Below are 24,774 nucleotides of genomic sequence, written 5' to 3' on the forward strand. Positions count from 1 at the left end.
TATATATTCCAGTACAGCTGAGACATTTTACTTGAAAGTTGCCTGCCCAGTTGTGGCAGATAAATACTATATTGCAGTACAGTGTTATTCCAAATTATGATGTCGGGTTCCTTTGGTCATGTACACATGTCCAAAGGATCTTTGTATTGTAATTCAGAATAACACAGGCACAGCAATATCATATTTATCCACCACGATAGGGCAAGTGACTTTCAAATAAAATGTCTCACCTGTATGGGAACATACATATTGGATGAACGAGTACAGGTTGGAGATTCATGGATGATGACATATGGAAATTGGGGTATGGCCATGAGTCATGCATGGATAGCCAAATGGTAAGATGACCACTTGCGATAAGCAGGAAATTTGGATTTGAGATGCGGTCTGGCACAAAATTTCGTCATCATAATTTTATTCTAAAGCTGATGGTGGTTCATATTTGCAGCTGCGAATACGTTCAATGAGAGGTATCTCCAAGACTAAAACATGGTGAACTGGAATCTTGGTTAGTTTATCTTTACATAGACTCCATTTTAAATTGTTATCCAGAAATTATAAAAACAATGTTAAATTTAGTGTATGTAGTTTATGGCCAGAAGGTAATCTTTGCTTGTTTAAAATTTAATGATACTAGTGTTTGCTGTGGACCAATTGTAATACACTCCTGGAAATGGAAAAAAGAACACATTGACACCGGTGTGTCAGACCCACCATACTTGCTGCGGACACAGAGAGAGGGCTGTACAAGCAATGATCACACGCACGGCACGGTGGATACACCAGGAACTGCGGTGTTGGCCGTCAAATGGGCAACAATAAAAGCAATGTTAAATTTAGTGTATGTAGTTTATGACCAGAAGGTAATCTTTGCTTGTTTAAAATTTAATGATACTAGTGTTTGCTGTGGACCAATTGTAATACACTCCTGGAAATGGAAAAAAGAACACATTGACACCGGTGTGTCAGACCCACCATACTTGCTGCGGACACAGAGAGAGGGCTGTACAAGCAATGATCACACGCACGGCACAGTGGACACACCAGGAACTGCGGTGTTGGCCGTCAAATGGGCAACAATAAAAACAATGTTAAATTTAGTGTATGTAGTTTATGACCAGAAGGTAATCTTTGCTTGTTTAAAATTTAATGATACTAGTGTTTGCTGTGGACCAATTGTAATACACTCCTGGAAATGGAAAAAAGAACACATTGACACCGGTGTGTCAGACCCACCATACTTGCTGCGGACACAGAGAGAGGGCTGTACAAGCAATGATCACACACACGGCACAGTGGACACACCAGGAACCGCGGTGTTGGCCGTCAAATGGCGCTAGCTGCGCAGCATTTGTGCACCACCGCCGTCAGTGTCAGCCAGTTTGCTGTGGCATACAGAGATCCATCGCAGTCTTTAACACTGGTAGCATGCCGCGACAGCGTGGACGTGAACCGTATGTGCAGTTGACGGACATTGAGCGAGGGCGTATAGTGGGCATGCGCGAGACCGGGTGGACGTACCGCCGAATTGCTCAATACGTGGGGCGTGAGGTCTCCACAGTACATTGATGTTGTCGCCAGTGGTTGGCGGAAGGTGCACGTGCCCGTCGACCTGGGACCGGACCGCAGCGACGCACGGATGCACGCCAAGACCGTAGGATCCTACGCAGTGCCGTAGGGGACCGCACCGCCACTTCCCAGCAAATTAGGGACACTGTTGCTCCTGGGGTATTGGCGAGGACTATTCGCAACCGTCTCCATGAAGCTGGGCTACGGTCCCGCACACCGTTAGGCCGTCTTCCGCTCACGCCCCAACATCGTGCAGCCCGCTCCAGTGGTATCGCGACAGGCGTGAATGGAGGGACGAATGGAGACATGTCGTCTGCAGCGATGAGAGTCACTTCTGCCTTGGTGCCAATGATGGTCGTATGCGTGTTTGGCGCCGTGCAGGTGAGCACTACAATCAGGACTGCATACGACCAAGGCACACAGGGTCAACACCCGGCATCATGGTGTGGGGAGCGATCTCCTACACTGGGCGTACACCTCTGGTGATCGTCGAGGGGACACTGAATAGTGCACGGTACATCCAAACCGTCATTGAACCAATCGTGCTACCATTCCTAGAGCGGCAAGGGAACTTGCTGTTTCAACAGGACAATGCACGTCCGCATGTATCCCTTGCCACCCAACGTGCTCTAGAAGGTGTAAGTCAACTACCCTGGCCAGCAAGATCTCCGGATCTGTCCCCCATTGAGTATGTTTGGGACTGCATGAAGCGTCGTCTCACGCGGTCTGCACGTCCAGCACGAACACTGGTCCAACTGAGGCGCCAGGTGGAAATGGCATGGCAAGCCGTTCCACAGGACTACATCCAGCATCTCTACGATCGTCTCCATGGGAGAATAGCAGCCTGCATTGCTTCGAAAGGTGGATATACACTGTACTAGTGCCGACATTGTGCATGCTCTGTTGCCTGTGTCTATGTGCCTGTGGTTCTGTCAGTGTGATCATGTGATGTATCTGACCCCAGGAATGTGTCAATAAAGTTTCCCCTTCCTGGGACAATGAATTCACGGTGTTCTTATTTCAATTTCCAGGAGTGTAGTTTGTATGGTTATGCACTGTTTTTTGAGTGAAAGTAGGTATGAATAAGCTTTTCAGTATTTTATATTTGTATTTGTTGCTGCAGGCTATGAACCAGCTCTCAGCCTGAATGGTGACCACAAAATTATGACCAACACCACCCAGCAGCAGAACATGCTGTTGAGCACTATATGCTCCACTTCAGTGGCTCCTGCAGACCTCTTGACATCTGGTTCCTACCCCCAAGTACTATCTGTGTAACTATCCAGTGCTTTTTGTTGTTGTTGTTGTTGTTTTATATTTGTATTTGTTGCTGCAGGCTATGAACCAGCTCTCAGCCTGAATGGTGACCACAAAATTATGACCAACACCACCCAGCAGCAGAACATGCTGTTGAGCACTATATGCTCCACTTCAGTGGCTCCTGCAGACCTCTTGACATCTGGTTCCTACCTCCAAGTACTATCTGTGTAAATATCCAGTGCTTTTTGTTGTTGTTGTTGTTGTTGTTGTTTTATATTTGTATTTGTTGCTGCAGGCTATGAACCAGCTCTCAGCCTGAATGGTGACCACAAAATTATGACCAACACCACCCAGCAGCAGAACATGCTGCTGAGCACTATATGCTCCACTTCAGTGGCTCCTGCAGACCTCTTGACATCTGGTTCCTACCCCCTAGTACTATCTGTGTAAATATCCAGTGCTTGTTGTTGTTGTTGTTGTTGTGGTCTTCAGTCCTGACACTGGTTTGATGCAGCTATCCATCCTACTCTATCCTGTGCAAGCTTCTTCATCTCCCAGTACTTACTGCAACCTACATCCTTCTGAATCTGCTTAGTGTATTCATCTCTTGGTCTCCCTCTACGATTTTTACCCTCCACGCTGCCCTCCAATGCTACATTTGTGATCCCCTGATGCCTCAGAACATGTCTTACCAACAGGTCCGATCTTCTTGTCAAGTTGTGCCACAAACTCCTCTTCTCCCCAATTCTGTTCAATACCTCCTCATTAGTTATGTGATCTACCAATCTAATCTTCAGCATTCTTCTGTAGCACCACATTTCGAAAGCTTCTATTCTATTCTTGTCCAAACTATTTATCGTCCATGCTTTACTTCCATACATGGCTACACTCCATACAAATACTTTCAGAAACGACTTCCTGACACTTAAATCAATACTTGATGTTAACAAATTTCTCTTCTTCAGAAACGCTTTCCTTGCCATTGCCAGTCTACATTTTAAATCCTGTCTACTTCAAACGTCATCAGTTATTTTGCTCCCCAAATAGCAAAACTCATTTACTACTTTAAGTGTCTCATTTCCTAATCCAATTCCCTCAGCATCACCCGACTTAAATCGACTACATTCCATTATCCTCATTTTGCTTCTGTCGATATTCATCTTATATCCTCCTTTCAAGACACTGTCCATTCCGTTCAACTTATCTTCTGTCTCTGACAGAATTACAATGTCATCGGCAAACCTCAAAGTTTTTATTTCTTCTCCATGGATTACCCCCCCCCCCCCCCCCACCCATGAACCATGGACCTTGCCGTTGGTGGGGAGGCTTGCATGCCTCAACGATACAGATAGCCGTACCGTAGGTGCAACCACAACGGAGGGGTATCTGTTGACAGGCCAAACAAACGTGTGGTTCCTGAAGAGGAGCAGCAGCCTTTTCAGTAGTTGCAGGGGAAACAGTCTGGATGATTGACTGATCTGGCCTTGCAAGACTAACCTAAATGGCCTTGCTTTATGGTACTGCGAACGGCTGAAAGCAAGGGGAAACTACAGCCATAATTTTTCCCGAGGACATGCAGCTTTACTGTATGGTTAAATGATGATGGCGTCCTCCTGCGTAAAATATTCCGAATGTAAAATAGTCCTCCATTCGGATCTGCAGGCGGGGACTACTCAAGAGGACGTTGTTATCAGGAGAAAGAAAACTGGTGTTCTACGGATCGGAGTGTGGGATGTCAGATCCCTTAATCGGGCAGGTAGGTTAGAAAATTTAAAAAGGGAAATGGATAGATTAAACTTAGATATAGTGGGAATTAGTGAAGTTCGGTGGCAGGAGGATCAAGGCTTTTGGTCAGGTAAATACAGGGTTATAAATACAAAATCAAATAGCGGTAATGCAGGAGTAGGTTTAATAATGAATAAAAAAATAGGAGTGCGGGTAAGCTACTACAAACAGCATAGTGAACACATTATTGTGGCCAAGATAGACACGAAGCCCATGCCTACTACAGTAGTACAAGTTTATATGCCAACTAGCTCTGCAGATGATGAAGAAATTGATGAAATGTATGATGAGATAAAATAAATTATCCAGGTAGTGAAGGGAGAAAAAAATTTAATAGTCATGGGTGACTGGAATTTGACAGTAGGAAAAGGGAGAGAAGGAAACATAGTAGATGAATATGGATTGGGGCTAAGAAATGGAAGAGGAAGCTGTCTGTTAGAATTATGCACAGAGCATAACTTAACCATAGCTAACACTTGGTTCAAGAATCATGAAAGGAGATTGTATACATGGAAGAACCCTGGAGATACTAAAAGGTTTCAGACAGATTATATAATGGTAAGACAGAGATTTAGGAACCAGGTTTTAAATTGTAGGACATTTACAGGGGCAGATGTGGACTTTGACCACAATCTATTGGTTATGAACTGCAGATTGAAACTGAAGAAACTGCAAAAAGGTGGGAATTTAAGGAGATGGGACCTGGTGACTAAACCAGAGGTTGTACAGAGTCAGGGAGAGCATAAGGGAACAATTGTCAGGAATGGGAGAAAGAAATACAGAAGAAGAAGAATGGGTAGCTCTGAAGGATGAAGTAGTGAAGGCAGCAGAGGACCAAAATGGGAAAAATACGAGGGATAGTAGAAATCCTTGGGTAACAGAAGAAATATTGAATTTAATTGATGAAAGGAGAAAACATAAAAATGCAGTAAATGAAGCTGGCAAAAACAAATACAAACGTTTCAAAAATGAGATCGTCAGGAAGTGCAAAATGGCTTAGCAGGCATGGCTAGAGGACAAATGTAAGGATGTAGAGGCTTATCTCACTAGGGGTAAGATAGATACAGCCTACAGGAAAATTAAAGAGACCTTTGGAGATAAGAGAGCCACTTGTATGAATATCAAGAGCTCAGATGGAAACCCAGTTCTAAGCAATGAGGGGAAAGCAGAAAGGTGGAAGGAGTATATAGAGGGTCTATACAAGGGCGATGTACTTGATGACAATATTATGAAAATGGAAGAGGATGTAGATGAAGATGAAATGGGAGATACGATACTGCGTGAAGAGTTTGATAGAGCACTGAAGGACCTGAGTCGAAACAAGGCTCTGGGGGTAGACAACATTCCATTAGAACTACTGACGGCCTTGGGAGAGCCAGTCCTGACAAAACTCTACCATCTGGTGAGCAAGATGTACGAGACAGGCGAAATACCCTCAGACTTCAAGAAGAATATAATAATTCCAATCCCAAAGAAAGCAGGTGTTGACAGATGTGAAAATTACCGAACAATCAGTTTAATAAGTCACAGCTGCAAAATACTAACGCGAATTCTTTACAGATGAATGGAAAAACTGGTAGAAGCCGACCTCGGGGAAGATCAGTTTGGATTCCGTAGAAATGTTGGAACACGTGAGGCCATACTGACCTTACAACTTATCTTAGAAGAAAGATTACGGAAAGGCTAACCTACGTTTCTAGAATTTGTAGACTTAGAGAAAGCTTTTGACAATGTCGACTGGAATACACTCTTTTGAATTCTAAAGGCGGCAGGGGTAAAATAAAGGGACAAAAAGGCTATTTACAATTTGTACAGAAACCAGATGGCAGTTATAAGAGTCAAGGGGCATGAAAGTGAAGCAGTGGTTGGGAAGGGAGTGAGACAGGGTTGTAGCCTCTCCCCGATGTTATTCAATCTGTATATTGAGCAAGCAGTAAAGGAAACAAAAGAAAAAATTGGAGTAGGTATTAAAATCCATGGCGAAGAAATAAAAAATTTGAGGTTCGCCGATGACATTGTAATTCTGTCAGAGACAGCAAAGGACTTGGAAGAGCAGTTGAACGGAATGGACAATGTGTTGAAAGGAGGGTATACATCAACAAAAGCAAAATGAGGATAATGGAATGTAGTCAAATTAAGTCGGGTGATGCTGAGGGAATTAGATTAGGAAATGAGACACTTAAAGTAGTAAAGGAGTTTTGCTATTTGGGGAGCAAAATAATTTATGATGGTCGAAGTAGAGAGGATATAAAATGTAGACTGGCAATGGCAAGGAAAGCATTTCTGAAGAAGAGAAATTTGTTAACATCGAGTATAGATTTAAATGTCAGGAAGTCCTTCCTGAAAGTATTTGTATGGAGTGTAACCATGTATGGAAGTGAAACATGGACAATAAATAGTTTCGACAAGAAGAGAATAGAAGCTTTCGAAATATGGTGCTACAGAAGAATGCTGAAGATTAGATGGGTAGATCACATAACTAATGAAGAGGTATTGAATAGGATTGGGGAGAAGAGAAGTTTGTGGCACAACTTGACTAGAAGAAGGGATTGGTTGGTAGGACATGTCCTGAGCCATCAAGGGATCACAAATTTAGCATTGGAGGGCAGTGTGGAAGGTAAAAATCACAGAGGGAGACCAAGAGATGAATACACTAAGCAGATTCAGAAGGATGTAGGTTGCAGTAGGTACTGGGAGATAGATTAGCATGGAGAGCTGCAACAAACCAGTCTCAGGACTGAAGACCACAAACAACCACAGATTTTAATATCTACTCCAAATTTTTCTTTTGTTTCCTTTACTGCTTGCTCAATATACTGATTGAATAACATCGGGGAGAGGCTACAACCCTGTCTCACTGCCTTCCCAACCACTGCTTCCCTTTCGTGCCCCTCGACTGCCATCTGGTTTATGTACAAATTGTAAATAGCCTTTTGCTCCCTGTATTTTACCCCTGCCACCTTTAGAATTTGAAAGAGAGTATTCCAGTCAACATTCTCAAAAGCTTTCTCTAAGTCTACAAATGCTAGTAACGTAGGTTTGTCTTTACTTAATCTTTCTTCTAAGATAAGTCGTAAGGTCAGTATGGCCTCCCGTGTTCCAACATTTCTACGGAATCCAAACTGATCTTCCCTGAGGTTGGCTTCTATCAGTTTTTCCATTCGTTTGTGAAGAATTCACGTTAGTATTTTGCAGCTGTGACTTATCAAACTGATAGTTCGGTAATTTTCACACATGTCAACACCTGCTTTCTTTGGGATTGGAATTATTATATTCTTCTTGAAGTCTGGGGGTATTTCACCTGTCTCATATACCTTGCTCACCAGATGGTAGAGTTTTATAAGGACTGGCTCTGCCAAGGCCATCAGTAGTTCTAATGAAATGCTGTCTACTCCCGGAGCCTTGTTTCGACTCAGGTCTTTCAGTGCTCTGCCAAATTCTTCATGCAGTATTGTATCTCCCATTTCATATTCTCTACATCCTCTTCCCTCCTCATAATATTGTCCTCAAGTACATCGCCCTTGTATAGACCCTCTATATACTCCTTCCACCTTTCTGCTTTCTATGGAATCCAAACTGATCTTCCCCGAGATCGACTTCTACCAGTTTTTCCATTCATCTGTAAAGAATTCATGTTTCTACTAGCCCTCATCTTTTTTTACCTACTTGATCCTCTGCTGCCTTCAGCAAGCTACCTTAAATTAAGTATTAACTGTATTTTTCTTACTTGCCACTTCTTCTTCCGTGTGTTTTAGCTTTTAGGAAGCTTTAATTGTCGAGTGTTATTAATAGTGTTCCATAGATTTCGTGTTTGTTTTGAATATATACAGAGAGAGTCCCTTTAGTCAGCCATAGTGCCAGTAGTGTCAGTGTCGTCCTAACCACCATCTGCTTCACGTCTGCTGTGCAGTGAGCTACCTTAATTTAAGTATTAACTGTATTTTTCTTGAATGAGATTTTCACTCTGCAGTGGAGTGTGTGCTGATATGAAACTTCCTGGCAGATTAAAACTGTGTGCCTGACCAAGACTCGAACTTGGGACCTTTGCCTTTCGCGGGCAAGTGCTCTACCAACTGAGCTACCGAAACACGACTCTTTCTTACTTGTCACTTCTTGTTCCATGTGTTTTTGCTTTTAGGAAGCTTAAATTGTCGAGTGCTACTAATAGTGATCCATAGATTTTGTGTTTGTTTTGAATACAGTCAGAGAGAGTCCCTTTAGTCAGCCATAGTGCCAGTAGTGCTAGTGTTTGTTTTCAATATAGTCCAGTGACAGGTAGTGCTATTTTCATTGTTTTCTATAAGAAGTGGCTAGCAACCACAATTTAGTCAATAAACAGCCGCCTTTAGTGAATTAGCAGTCTAGTTAAAAGTTGATTAACTCTCTTCAGTAAATTGATACCTTAGGATGGACAGGATGTGTGACTGCTGTGTACAGATGCAGGAGGAGCTGGCCACTGTTCGCGAACAGCTGAGCGTGTTGATGGCCGCGGTCAGCCGTCTTCTGGCTGCTGCCTCGGAGTGTAGCGGCAGTGCGGAGTCTGGTGCGTCGCAAGGTACACCCTAGGTGTTACATGTTTCACCCATTGTCCCTGTTGTCGAGACACCTTCACGGGTACCGGGCACGGTTGGGCCACCCTCTCCCCGAGGGGAGTGACGGGTTCAGCAGCGTTCGCTGCGCACGAGGCGGAGGGTAAATGTGGAGGCTGGCCGTGTGGCATCGCCCCCTCTGCCTGTGAGTGGACATGTGGCTATGTGGCTGCTCCTTGAGCAACGTCAGAGCAGGCACACGGGGAGAGGGGTTTATTAGTTATTGGGAGCTCCAACGTTAGGGGAAGATCGGGGAAGAAGGCCAGTGTTCACTCTGTCTGCTTGCCAGGGGATCTCATCTGAGATGTGGAGGAGGCCTTACCAGCTGCGATAGAGAGCACTGGGTGCACCCAACTGCAAATTGTTGCTCATGTTGGCACCAATGACTCCTGCCGTCTGGGTTCCGAAGTCATCCTCAGTTCATACAGGTGGTTGGCGGAATTGGTGAGGGCGGAAAGCCTCGCTCGAGGGGTGGAATCAGAGCTAACTATTTGTAGTATCATTCCCAGAACCAATTGCGGTCCTCTGGTTTGGAGCCGAGTGGAAGGCTTAAACCAGAGGCTCAGACGATTCTGCGGAGAGCTGGGGTGCAAATTTCTCAACCTCCGCTATCGGGTGGAGAAATGTAGGGTCCCCCTGAATAGGTCAGGCATGCACTACACGCCAGAAGCAGCTACAAGGGTAGCGGAGTACGTGTGGAGTGCACATGGGGGTTTTTTAGGTTAGAGAATTGCCTCCCTAGGCCCAACAAGACGCCTCCTGAGACGCGGCAAGGTAGGAGTAGGCAAAATGCAACAGGGAATAACAATACTAATGTGCTAATAGTAAACTGCAAGAGCGTCTATAGAAAGGTTCCAGAACTGCTCTCATTAACTCACAACGTCCATATTGTAATAGGGACAGAAAGTTGGCTGAAAACAGATGTAAACAGTAATGAAATCCTAAACTCAGATTGGAATGTATACCACACAGACAGGCTGGACAGTGAAGGGGGAGGCGTGTTTATAGTGATAAGAAGTGCAATAGTATCAAAGGAAATTGACGGAGATCCGAAATGTGAAATGATTTGGGTGAAGGTCGCGGTTAAAGCAAGCTCAGACATGGTAACTGGATGTCTCTATAGGCCCCCGGGCTCAGCAGCTGTTGTGGCTGAGCACCAGAAGAATAATTTGGAAAATATTTCGAGTAGATTACCCCACCTTGTTATAGTTCTGGGTGGAGGTTTTAATTTGCCAGATATAGACTGAAAGACTCAAATGTTCATAACGGGTGGCAGGGACAAAGAATCCAGTGAATTTTTTTAAAGTGCTTTATCTGAAAACTACCTTGAGCAGTTAAACAGAGAACCGACTCATGGTGATAACATATTAGACCTTCTGGTGACAAACAGACCCGAACTATTTGAAACAGTTAATGCAGAACAGGAAATCAGCGATCATAAAGTGGTTACTGCATCGATGATTTCAGCCGTAAATGGAAATATAAAAAAAGGTAGGAAGATTTTTCTGTTTAGCAAAAGTGACAAAAAGCATATTACAGAGTACCTGACGGCTCAACATGAAAGTTTTGTCTCAAGTGCAGATAGTGTTGAGGATCAGTGGACAAAGTTCAAAACCATTGTACAATATGCGTTAGATGAGTATGTGCCAAGCAAGATCGTAAGAGATGGAAAAGAGCCACCGTGGTACAACAACCGAGTTAGAAAGCTGCTGCGGAAGCAAGGGGAACTTCACAGCAAACATAAACATAGCCAAAGCCTTGCAGACAAACAAAAATTACGCGAAGCGAAATGTAGTGTGAGGAGGGCTATGCAAGAGGCGTTCAATGAATTCGAAAGTAAAGTTCTGTGTACTGACTTGGCAGAAAACCCAAAGAAATTTTGGTCTTATGTCAAAGTGGTAGGTGGATCAAAACAAAATGTCCAGACACTCTGTGACCAAAATGGTACTGAAACAGGGGATGACAGACTAAAGGCTGAAATACTACATATCTTTTTCCAAAGCTGTTTCACAGAGGAAGACTCCACTGTAGTTCCTTCTCTAGATTGTCGCACAGATGACAAAATGGTAGATATCGAAATAGACAACAGAGGGATAGAGAAACAATTAAAATTGGTCAAAAGAGGAAAGGCCGCTGGATCTGATGGGATACCAGTTTGATTGTACACAGAGTACGCGGAGGAACTTGCTCCCCTTCTTGCAGCGGTGTACCGTAGGTCTCTAGAAGAGCGTAGCATTCCAAAAGATTGGAAAAGGGCACAGGTCATCCCCGTTTTCAAGAAGGGACGTCGAACAGATGTGCAGAACTATAGACCTATATCTCTAACGTCGATCAGGTGTAGAATTTTGGAACTCGTATTATGTTCGAGTATAATGGCTTTTCTGGAGAGTAGAAATCTACTCTGTAGGAATCAGCATGGGTTTCGAAAAAGACGGTCATGTGAAACCCAGCTCCCGCTATTCGTCCATGAAACTCAGAGGGTCATAGACACGGATTCACAGGTAGATGCTGTGTTTCTTGACTTCCACAAGGCGTTCGATACAATTCCCCACAGTCTTTTAATGAACAAAGTAAGAGCATATGGACTATCAGACCAATTGTGCGATTGGATTGAGGAGTTCCTAGGTAACAGAACGCAGCATGTCATTCTCAATGGAGAGAAGTCTTCCGAAGTAAGAGTGATTTCAGGTGTGCCGCAGGGGAGTGTCATAGGACCGTTGCTATTCACAAAATACATAAATGACCTGGTGGATGACATCGGAAGTTCACTGAGGCTTTTTGCAGATGATGCTGTGGTGTATTGAGAGGTTGCAACAATGAAAAATTGTACTTAAATGCAGGAGGATCTGCAGTGAATTGATGCATGGTGCAGGGAATGGCAATTGAATCTCAATGTAGACAAGTGTAATGTGCTGCGAATACATAGAAAGATAGATCCCTTATCATTTAGCTACAAAATAGCAGATCAGCAACTGGAAGCAGTTAATTCCATATATTATCTGGGAGTACACATTAGGAGTGATTTAAAATGGAATGACCATATAAAGTTGATTGTAGGTAAAGCAGATGCCAGACTGAGATTCATTGGAAGAACCCTAAGGAAATGCAATCCGAAAACAAAGGAAGTAGGTTACACTACCCTTTTTCGCCCACTGCTTGAATACTGCTCAGCAGTGTGGGATCCGTACCAGATAGGGTTGATAGAAGAGATAGAGAAGATCCAACAGAGAGCAGCGCGCTTCGTTACAGGATCTTTTAGTAATCGCGAAAGCGTTACGGAGATGATAGATGAACTCCAGTGGAAGACTCTGCAGGAGAGATGCTCAAGTAGCTCAGTACGGGCTTTTGTTAAAGTTTAGAGAACATACCTTCACCGAAGACTCAAGCAGTATATTGCTCCCTCCTATGTATATCTCACGAAGAGACTATGAGGATAAAATCAGAGAGATTAGAGCCCACACAGAAGCATACCGACAATCCTTCTTTCCACAAACAATACGAGACTGGAGTAGAAGGGAGAACCAATAGAGGTACTCAGGGTACCCTCCGCCACACACTGTCAGGTGGCTTGCGGAGTATGGATGTAGATGTAGTTGTACTTCGCCCCTTCGAGCTATCCATTCTTTTTCTACTGTATTTCTTTCCTCCATTCCTGTCAATTGTTCCCTTATCCTCTCCCTGAAACTCTGTACAACCTCTGGTTTGGTCAGTTCATCCAGATCTGATCTCCTTAAATTCCCAAATTTTTGCAGTTTCTTCAGTTTTAATCTACAGTTCATAAGCAATAGATAGTGGCCAGAGTCCACATCTGTCCCTGGAAATGTCTTACAATTTAAGACCTGGTTCCTAAATCTCTGTCTTATCATTACATAGTCTATCTGATACCTTCTAGTATCTCCAGGATTCTTCCATGTATACAACCTTCGTTTATGATTCCTGAACCAAGTGTTAGCTATGATTAAGTTATGTTCTGTGCAAAATTCTACAAGACGGCTCCTTCTTTTATTTCTTACCCCCAATCCATATTCACCTACTATATTTCCTTCTCTCCCTTTTCCTACTGTCAAATTCCAGTCACCCATGACTATTAATAATTTGTCTCCCTTCACTACCCGAATAATTTCTTTTATCTCATCATACATTTCATCAATTTCTTCATCATCTGCAGAGCTAGTTGGCATATAAACTTGTACTACTGTAGTAGGCATGGGCTTCGTGTCTATCTTGGCCACAATAATGTGTTCACTATGCTGTTTGTAGTAGCTTACCCGCACTCCTATTTTTTATTCATTATTAAATCTACTCCTGCATTACCGCTATTTGATTTTGTATTTATAACCCTGTATTCACCTGACCAAAAGCCTTGATCCTCCTGCCACCGAACTTCACTAATTCCCATTATATCTAACTTTAACCTATCCATTTCCCTTTTTAAATTTTCTAACCTACCTGCCCAATTAAGGTATCTGACATTCCATGCTCTGATCCATAGAACGTCAGTTTTCTTTCTCCTCATAAGGGACTATTTTACCTCCGGAATATTTTACCCAAGAGGACGCCATCATCATTTAACCATACCCCCACCCCCCATGAACCATGGACCTTGCCGTTGGTGGGGAGGCTAGCGAGCCTCAGCAATATAGATGGCCGTACCGTAGGTGCAACCACAACGGTGGGGTATCTGTTGAGAGGCCAGACAAACGTGTGGTTCCTGAAGAGGGGCAGCAGGCTTTTCAGTAGTTGCAGGAGCAACAGTCTGGATGATTGACTGATCTGGCCTTGTAACACTAACCAAAACAGCCTTGCTGTGCTCAGACTGTTAACGGCTGAAACCCAGGGGAAACTACAGCCGTAATTTTTCCTGAGGGCATGCAGCTTTACTTCACTACTGCCTTTTGTTATAAACATCAAATAGAATGTACTGATCAGTTCAGTATCCCACTACTTTAATTTTGCCATATATATTCTCCAAGCAATATTTTTTCTCCTTTCTTCCTCTTATTCTATGTGGTGGATAGAGTAATATGCCCATCAGTTTCTTTTAACCTCCTATGACTAGTGTAAATGCCACACAGCCATGTTTAATTGTTAAGAGGAACACTTATTGAAAGCCACTGAGAGGTTACACCACCCATCATCAACAGTACATCCCTCTTACAATAAGATGGCCCTTTCATAGTCTGGTCTTGCATGGTCTGTACATCTGCAGTGATAAACAATCTGTCACCAGACCTTCACAGAGTGACACTACAGCCTCCAAACCTATTCCATAAACTGTTCTTTCCTGACATACTCCCTCATGCCCCTCATCCAACAACTGCCCCGCTAAGTACTTGTAAGAAGTACCACTCTAATAACCCAATATCACCATGTACCGTAGCAACTTAACTACATTCTTTCACAGAGTATTAGCTACAAATCACTGCTCCCAAAAATGAGGAACATCCTACCCACAATCCTTCCTAAGTCTCCCAATGTGGGTTTCTGCTGCCCAGACAATCTACAAATTATCTTGGTCTATCATTATCAGAAGCTACTCTTAACCCCTTTCCATATACACCATATCTCTGTGAATGACCAAGACACAAGAACTGTCCTATGCATGCACCTGGTACTTTCTATTCCAGTCCTATTGCAGTCATATCCTACCCCATCAGAAACAGTGCCACCTGTAAAAACAGTCATGTCATATACCAGCTCTGCTGTAACTTTTGCATATCCTTTTATGTTGACATGACCACCAACTAACTACCCACCCAAAACGAAAGACAACTGCCAAACTGTGGCCAAGTGCAGAGTTGACTACCCATTGGCAGAACATGCCACTGAGCACAACATGACTGACATAAATGACTGCTTCACAACTCACTGCCATATGATGTAGTATACACAGGCTGCCAAAAGGAAATACACATGTACATATATAGCCAATGATCACATGCCCTGCAAGCCATGCACTGCTTCCACAAACTGCCTCCATTATTTTCTGTTTTGTGCTTGGTTCTTCCAGATATCTGCAGTCCCAAGGGCTGCCAAGTCCTTCACCAGCTTGTCCAGCCACCACTGTCTTGGTCATCCTATGGGGCATCTGATGCTCAGTTTCCTTTCAAGTGCCTTCTTCATCTGTCTTTCTGCTGGCATACAGGCTACATGGCCTGCCCATTACTCTTCAGCTTCCGTAGGATTATTAGATGTTGTGTCAAGAAGTAGATTTTGTCATTCTTCCTCTTCCTCCTCCTCCTCCTCTATTCTCCTTTACCTGATATCAGTCCCCATATGTTCTTCATTATTTTTCTTTCAAATAATAATTTTATTTGCCTTCTCACATTTTATCATGTTCCACATTTCCATAGATGACTGCTGGGCATTTCCTTATGTTACAGATTCTCATCTTAGTGTTCACTGATATTGATTTTGAGCTCAGTGTCTCACTGAATGATATATGCAATTCATCCGTACTGCTATTCTTTCCTTGAAATTCACTTCTATGCTGTAGTTACTGGTAAACCAAAATCCCAGGTATCCAAAGTGGTGAACTTGATTAAGCCTCATGCCACCTATATCAAGAAATTACCCATGCTCTTGTCTTCTTCTTAATTGCTTTTACTCTGTTTTGTCTTGATTCACTTTTAACCAAACCTTCTGTGTGTAGGTGTCCATTTTCTGGTACATTTATTTCAACTAATAATTTCATTCACTCAGCAGTATTATATCATCCGTATATGCACAACAATTGAAATTACCATGTGTCTGTACACCAGCCCATTCCTGTTACATACATTTCCTTATTACTTTCTCTAAGATGACACTGAACAGAACACATGAGAGAACATCCCCAGTCTGAGACCTGTCTCAGTTTCAAACATTTCTGAAGTGACACCTCAGAAATGTACTGCTGCCCTTGACCCATTCATACATGTTTGCACCATTATTACAAGCTTCTCAGGGATTCTGAAGACACACAGTGCACTGTACAGGCTATTCCTGTGAATGCTGTTGTATGCACACTGAAAACTGATGAACAGACTGTAGATGTCTTTATCATATTACCGGTCTTTTCAAGCAACTATCTCAGAGTGAAAATGCATCTATAGTTGATTGATTGTGCAGAAAGAAATTGTATTACCAATTTCTTCATGAAGCCTTTTGAAAGATAAACACTGGATTTGATACCTTGTAAACATATGGAGTAGTACAGGTACATCACTTTTGACATGTTGAGTCATGGTGAAGAATGTCTCGATGGCTTCCTAACACAACTGAACAGTCTTCGTGCCAATTTTCTATGGAGACAGAAAAATACAAGAATGCTGCTCTTTCTCGATACGCTGGTTACAAGGAATGATACAAACCAATACCAGCATGAACTTCCAAGTCACCAACTGAGCCACAAAAGAGGTGTGATCATTATGCTCATAATGTTCTGAGGTACAATGGGTAATCCATCAGGGATATAAGGAGCCTCACAAAACTTAATGCCCAGTGAAGTTACACATCAGTAAAAGAAATGTCACACACGAATTTTTGCCATACATCCTGAGAGTGACAAACAGAATTGGCCATATATTGCGCAAACATGGTAACCAAGAATTTCAGAGGTCTTAGATTCAATAAGGACAAATGGGACCCACTTGCCCTATCAGGAGTTTACCACATGCCATGTACACATGGAAACATCAATGTTGGAATGACCAGATGATCCAGCAATATCAGGATCACTGAACATAAATGGTACTGCAGATTGGAACAGATGGAGAAATCAACATTGGTGGAGTATGCACTGTGTGAGACAGACCACATTCTAAAATTTGTAGACTAAGAGAAAGGTAATCACTTACCTATAGAGAATTGTTATGTGGCACACAGAAACATTAAACAGAAAAGAGTTAACACTTGCTCTCAAGCTCTTTTTCTTTTTCTGGAAGGCTGTGCACATTCACATTTGAATGTATGTACTCATATTAGAAAAAGCTTGAAATCTTGTATTACCTGTTTTCTATTGCATGTTTCTTTCTTCTATAGGTTAGTGATTGCCTTTCTCTTATTTTGCATTCTTTTTCATCCAGAAATTTACATTATTTTACACATTATAAAATTCATTTATATGCCAGGTCTTGCTGTGGGCTAGAACTAGCCTACTGATTTGTGAAGAGAGGACTTCAAAATTCAAAATCTTGACAATAGTTTCAAAAGAACCAGAAAAGTCTCAAGATAAATGGAATCTAGATTCTACTGCTGCAGAAAACTACTTTTGCAGGCAACAAGGGGAATCTACAGTGGTAATGACCTGGAACACATAAGTTGATGTGACCAGTGCATATAACATCCATCTGCATTCGTGAATTCAGTCCACCAGCAGCAGAGGAGTGAATTTTGGACAGTGCTAGGCATTTTTATGTGTAAATGTCAGAAAAACTAATAAATAACTGCTGCCTGAAGGTACCAAAACGAGTTCCAACAGATAATGCAGCAAGAGGTGGCCATGAAAGCTTTAACAATTTCATATTATTGTTATTTTATAGCTTCTAACTTTTCAAAAAGTGAAGCTACTATGTATTTCCTTTTTAACTATTAATTTTTCCCACAGAAAATACTGGTGTAAGGACAGACATTGTCTTACCATCCAGTGCAGAATGGCAGCATGACAGAATTTTCTGTGAGAACAAATGCCATTAAGAACATGTACATACAGCTGAACTGATATGATAAATGTCTACAAAACAATCAAACCAAATCTTATAAAAATTGAATAGTAGGATAAAAAAGAACCTCAGATAGTAAGAAACCCAGGACTTCCAATTCCATCCTTGACATGTTCTACTGTATGTAAATTATATGAACAGTTTGAGTTTATGTTTGTCCTACATCTAAGTGTAATAAGCACATTACAAGAATGATGATAACATGAAATATAATCAAATCATTCTATTCAAAACATATTTGGAAAATCATAAATACTTACAACAATTCGTCTTACCTCTATCCCAAACTTTGTTTCTATATGCAAACAAATGTCTAGATTTGCATTTAATCCTTGTAATATCCACAAGCATAAACTATGCCAAGGTTCTGTTCTATCTTCCAGAGAAATTAACTCTGATATTTGCTTGTATGGAAATACATTATCTTCTGGCACTGTCTCTAATTTTTCTGGTGGTACATCCAAGATGCCTTTTGCTCCTGTAATTGACACATTTCACAAACTTCTCTCTGACTAATCAGTTAGATGTACCTTATAAATAAGTGAATAAAAATATATGTTTATTAAAAAGACTCTCTCTCTCTCTCTCTCTCTCTCTCTCTCTCTCTCTCTCACACACACACACACACACACACACACACACACACACACACACACACCACATATTTATTCATACAAGCAAGCATACCCAATGCATACATGACTGCCATCTATAGCATCTCAGACCAGAATCCAGCTGTCGCATAGAACAGAAGCAGCAATTTGAAGAAGGTGGAGAAAGGCAAGGTATGCCAGGATATTCGTGGGCGGAGGGAAGGGTGTTGTCTGCCACAGCATGCAGGGCTTAAACTGCTAACAAGCACAACAATGCTGTGTGCCAGGGACAGGAGGATGGGATAGGGCGGGAGGGGGAAGGGGAGGGGGGGAAGCGAGGAGCAATAAATGGGCAGATGCATAGGCAGAGGGTGGAACACAAAGAAGAGGGTGATGGGGCAAGAGTAGGGAGGAAGTGACAAGACAGAGGGGAAGAAACTGTTGGATGGAGGGTGGAGGGACAGTAGATTACCGTAGGTTGAGGCTGGGATAATTGTCAGACTGGAGAATGTGTTGTAAGGAAAACTCATCTCTGCAGTTTGGAAAAGCTGGTAGTGGAGCTGACGATCACCAAGACCAGGAATGTGAAGCAGCCATTGAAATCAAGCAATTTCTGTTCAGCTGCACATTGTGCCACTTTTCTCTTGGCCATAGTTCAGCCACGACTGTTCATATTGGTGGACAACTGGTTGGTAGTCATACCAAAGCAAAAGGCTGTGTAATGATTGCAGCAGAGCTGATATATGATGTGGCTGCTTTCACAGGTGGCACGGCTTCTGATAGAGTGGGATAAACGTGTGACAGGACTGGAATAGGAAGTGCTGGATGGGTGGACTGGGCAGCTCTTGCACCTGGGTCTTCCTCCCTGAGATTAAGGGTTGGGACTGAGAATGGCATAGCAGTATACTAGACAGTTGATGATGCTGGGTGGATGGCAGAACACCACTTTAGGAGGTGTAGGATACCCTTATTTCAGAACATGGTGATAGGTAATCAAAGCACTGATGAAGCATGTGGTTCAGCTGCTCCTGTCTGGGGTGGTAATGGATGGCAAAGGTGGCACTCCTTTGTAGCTGCATCTTTGGGGGGGGGGGGGGGGGGGGGGGAGGAGGATTGGTGATATCTGTTTTGCAGACTACATCTGAGGGGTAATGCCTGTCTGGGAAGGCCTTGGTGAGATCCTCAGTATACCATGCAAGGCAAGGGAGTTCTAATCACTGCAAATGTGATGTCCTCTGCAGAGCACACTGTATTGGAGGCATTTTTTGCCGTGGAAGGGATGACAGCAGTTGCAATGCAGGTACTGTTGGTGGTTGGGGGATTTAATGTGGGCAGAGGTGTGGATAGAGCCATAAGAGAGAAGGAAGTCAATGTCCAGGAAGGTGGCATGTGGGGTTGAAGAAGACTGGATGAAATAGATGGGAAAGAAGGTGTTTAGGTTGTGAAGGAATGAGGATATGGTGTATTGTCCATGAGTCCAGATTATGAAGATATCATCAGTGAACCAGAACCATAATAGGAATTTAGCACTTTGGGAGACTAGGAAGGTTTCCTCCTCTAGATGGCCCATAAACAGGTTGGCATAGGAGGAAGCTATGTGGGTGCCCATGGCTGTGCCATGGATTTGTTTGCATATCTTCTCTTCAAAGGGGAAGTATTTGTGAGTTAGGAAAAAGTCAGTATGGTGTATGAGGAATGAGGTAGTATGTTTGGAGTCTGAAGGATGCTGGGGGAGGTTGCATTCAATAGGGATAAGACGATGGGTGTGAGGAACATCAGTGTATAGGTAAGTCACATCAACAGTGATGAGTAGGGATTCAGGAGGTGAGATAGTGGAGAGTTGATTAAGGAAGTGATTGGTATCATTGACATGGGAGGTTACATTATGGGCAACTGGTTGGAGGCATTGGTCAATAAGTGTCGGAATTCTTTCAGTGTATGCCCAGTAGCAGTTACGATAGGACATCCAGGATTTCTGATGAACTTTTTTTTTCAAGTGCAATGTGTGATCTTTTATGTCACTGTATAATATTCAATCTGTAGGTCTTAATATTGGGGTTTTATGCCCAGTTCCAATAAACAGATTAATGTCAAAAGCATATGTTGTATTTCTGTTAAAAAATTTTTCTATATATGTATCATACTTTGTGTAAGCTTATGTATACTCTTCATGCTTTGTTTTTTGGGGTATTGAATTTTCCAGTTGGCTGTTTTCAATACCTATCTGGTCAATTCAATCAGGGGTTTATGTAGCGAAGCAAGCTGGGATCCGTTTCCCATGTTGCTTTGTTATTTGCCTCTTTAAAGGACTTCTTTTTGCTTTCTTGGTTATCATTAGTGTTAATTAGTGATATGCCATAACATATAGCTATCATTCTGTAATTTCAAGTATAAGACCAGGCCCAGATTTGCTAAATTATATTAGAATAATTTGCTAATTAATTTAAATGATTTCAAGTAAGTAGTTTTGCTAAAGCTCATTTCAGCTAACTAACAGTAATTATTTCCTATTCCAGTCACATTGTTGACATGTAAACAGATGTAGCTATTATATTAATGGTAAATTTAGGAAAGTAACCCATAGAAATTCTTAACGTAATTTCCATGACATGGTAGGAACATCTGAAATTAATTGGCTTATGTGTAATTAACACTTTTATGTATGGTATTGATTATTAACCTGTTTTTGCAGTTTCATGATCAAGATGGCTTATTTCAATCAAAACTCTTATTGTAACACAAAGTTCAGAACAAAATTCATTTTGGAATGGAGAGCAGTGGTCAAGGGGAAAGCTGGGAGGATGTATTGGCAGAGGGCGACACACAAAGAGGGTGGGAGAATGAGAACAGGGAGGAGATGATATGACAGAGGGCAGTGGAAATTGTTGGGTGGAGAGTCTGGGTACAATAGGATAGTGAAGGTTGAGGGTGGAATAATTTCAAGAGTGGAGAACACATTGTAAGGATAATGCCCATGTCTGCAGTTCAGAAAAGCTGGTGTTGGAAGGGAGAATCCAACTGACTCAAGTTGTGAAGCAGCCATTGAAAAAAGCACATTATGTTCAGCTGTATGTTGTGCCACAGGGTGGCATACCGTGATCTCGGCCACTGTTTGATGGCAGCTGTTCATACTGGTGGACAGCTGGTTGGTAATTATACGAAATAAGAAGCTGTAGAGTGATTGCAGCAGAGGTGCCTGTGGCAAAGGACTGTGATTGGGAGTGCCACAGGAATCGACTAGGATGTTGTGGAGGTTGCGGTGGTGACAGAACACCACTTTAGGAAGGGTGGGAAGGATCTCGGGGAGGATCTTGGGAAGGGTCTACCTCATTTCAGGGCATGATGATAGTCAGCCTGGCAAAGGATGTGGTTCAGTTGTTTGGATCTGGTGTGGCACTCGGTGGTGAAAGGGGCACTCCTATCATAACGCTTCTTTGGGATTGTGGAAGGATTGGGGATGTGTGGGTAAATGGGACAGGAGATCTATTTGTGGTCTAGGTCTGGGGGATAGTGGCTGTTTGCAGAGACCTTGGTAGGACCCTCAGGATAATCAGCAAGGCAGTTCTTCTCACTGCAGTTATGCCATAGTTCCCTCACGACCATCTAACACCTTCCTTTGCCCATGTCATTCCTGTTTCACCTATAGCATTGCTGCCACATCTACATCTACACCTACATGACTACTCTGCAATTCACAATTAAGTGCTTGGCAGAGGGTGCATCCAACCACAATCATACTATCTCTCTACTATTCCAGTCTCTAATAGCGCACGGGAAAAACGAACACCTAAACCTTTCTGTTTGAGCTCTGATTTCTCTTATTTTATTTTGATGACCATTCCTACCTATATAGGTTGGGCTCAACAAAATATTTTCGCATTCGGAAGAGAAAGTTGGTGACTGAAATTTCGTAAAAAGATCTCGCCGCGACGATAAACGTCTTTGCTGTAATGACTTCCATCCCAATTCACGTATCATATCTGCCACACTCTCCCCCTATTACGTGATAATACAAAACGAGCTGCCATTTTTTGCACCCTTTCAATGTCCTCTGTCAATCCCACCTGGTAAGGATCCCACACCGTGCAGCAATATTCTAACAGACGACGAACGAGTGTAGCGTAAGCTGTCTCTTTAGTGCGCTTGTTGCATCTTTTAATTGTCCTGCCAATGAAACACAACCTTTGGCTCGCCTTCCCCACAATATTATCTATGTGGTCTTTCCAACTGAAGTTGTTCATAAATTTAACACCCAGGTACTTAGTTGAATTGACAGCCTTGAGAATTGTACTATTTATCGAGTAATCGAATTCCAACGGATTTCTTTTGGAACTCATGTGGATCACCTCACACTTTTTGTTATTTAGCGTCAACTGCCACCTGCCACACCTTACAGCAATCTTTTCTAAATCACTTTGCAACTGATACTGGTCTTCGGATGACCTTACTAGACGGTAAATTACAGCATCATCTGCAAACAACCTAAGAGAACTGCTCAGATTGTCACCCAGGTCATTTATATAGACCAGGAACAGCAGAGGTCCCAGGATGCTTCCCTGGGGAACACCTGATATCACTTCAGTTTTACTCGATGATTTGCGTCTATTACTACGAACTGTGACCTTCCCGACAGGAAATCACGAATCCAGTTGCACAACTGAGACGATACCCCATAGGCCCGCAGCTTGATTAGAAGTCGCTTGTGAGTAATGGTGTCAAAAGTTTTCCGGAAATTTAGAAATACGGAATCAACTTGAGATCCCCTGTCGATAGGGGCCATTACTTCATGCGTTCCACAAGAGCGATGTTTTCTGAAACCATGCTGATTATGTATCAATAGATCGTTTCCTTAGAGATGATTCATAATGTTTGAATACAGTATATGCTCCAAAACCCTACTGCAAACCGACATCAATGATATAGGTCTGTAGTTAGATGGATTACTCCTTCTACCCTTCTTAAACCCTGGTACGACCTGCGCAATTTTCCAATCTGTAGGTACAGATCTATCGGAGAGCGAGCAGTTGTATATGAGTGCTAAGTAGGGAACTAAGGGAACTATTGTATCAGCGTAATCTGAAAGGAACCTAATCGGTATACAATCTGGACCTGAAGACTTGCCCGTATCAAGCGATTTGAGTTGCTTCGTAACCCCTAAGGTATCTACTTCTAAAAAACTCATGCTAGCAGCTGTTCGTGTTTTAAATTCTGGAAGATTCCATTCATCTTCCCTGGTGAAGGAATTTTGGAAAACTGCGTTCAATAACTCCGTTTTAGTGGCACAGTCGTCGGTAACAGTATCATCGGCACTGAGCAGCGAAGGTATTGACTGCGTCTTGCCGCTTGTGTACATTACATACGACCAGAATTTCTTCAGATTTTCTACCAAATTTCAAGACAATGTTTCGTTGTGGAACCTATTAAAGGCATCTCGCATCGAAGTACGTGCCAAATTTCGCGCGTCTGTAAATTTTAGCCCATCTTCGGGATTTCGCGTTCTTCTGAACTTCGCATGCTTTTTCCGTTGCCTCTGCAACAGCGTTCGGACCTTTTTTGTGTACCATGGGGGATCCGTTCCATCTCTTACCAATTTATGAGGTATGAATATCTCAATTGCTGTTGCTACTATATCTTTGAATTTGAGCCACATCTCGTCTACATTTGCATAGTCAGTTCGGAAGGAATGGAGATTGTCTCTTAGGAAGGCTTCTAGTGAAACTTTATCTGCTTTTTTAAATAAAATTATTTTGCGTTTGTTTCTGGTGGATTTGGAAGAAACTGTATTGAGCCTATCTACAACGACCTTGTGATCACTAATCCCTGTATCAGTCATGATGCTCTCTATCAGCTCTGGATTGTTTGTGGCTAAGAGGTCAAGTATGTTTTCACAACCATTTACAATTCGCATGGGTTCGTGGACTAACTGCTTGAAATAATTTTCGGAGAAAGCATTGAGGACAATCTCGGAAGATGTTTTCTGCCCACCACCGGTTTTGAACAAGTATTGTTGCCAACATATCGAGGGAAGGTTGAAGTCCCCACCAACTATAACCGTATGAGTGGGGTATTTATTTGTTACGAGACTCAAATTTTCTCTGAACTGTTCCGCAACTATAACATCGGAGTCTGGGGGTCAGTAGAAGGAGCCAATTATTAACTTAGTTCGGCTGTTAAGTATAACCTCCACCCATACCAATTCGCACGGAGTATCTACTTCTACTTCATTACAAGATAAAGCACTACTGACAGACACAAACACTCCACCACCATTTCTGC

The 24,774-nt window shown here is 42.6% G+C and overlaps 1 protein-coding gene across 1 annotated transcript in view; it reads right to left on the reverse strand.

Annotated features, from left to right (window-relative positions):
* Positions 1-24,774, reverse strand: part of LOC126281776 (protein broad-minded-like) — a 237,746-nt gene that overhangs the window by 126,365 nt on the left and 86,607 nt on the right. The window contains exon 3 of the mRNA XM_049980981.1: positions 18,181-18,383. Within this exon, the coding sequence (XP_049836938.1) occupies positions 18,181-18,383 (203 nt within the window). The remainder of the gene's footprint in view (positions 1-18,180; positions 18,384-24,774) is intronic.

Source organism: Schistocerca gregaria, chromosome 7 (genome assembly GCF_023897955.1).
Source record: "Schistocerca gregaria isolate iqSchGreg1 chromosome 7, iqSchGreg1.2, whole genome shotgun sequence".
Taxonomy (NCBI): domain Eukaryota; kingdom Metazoa; phylum Arthropoda; class Insecta; order Orthoptera; family Acrididae; genus Schistocerca; species Schistocerca gregaria.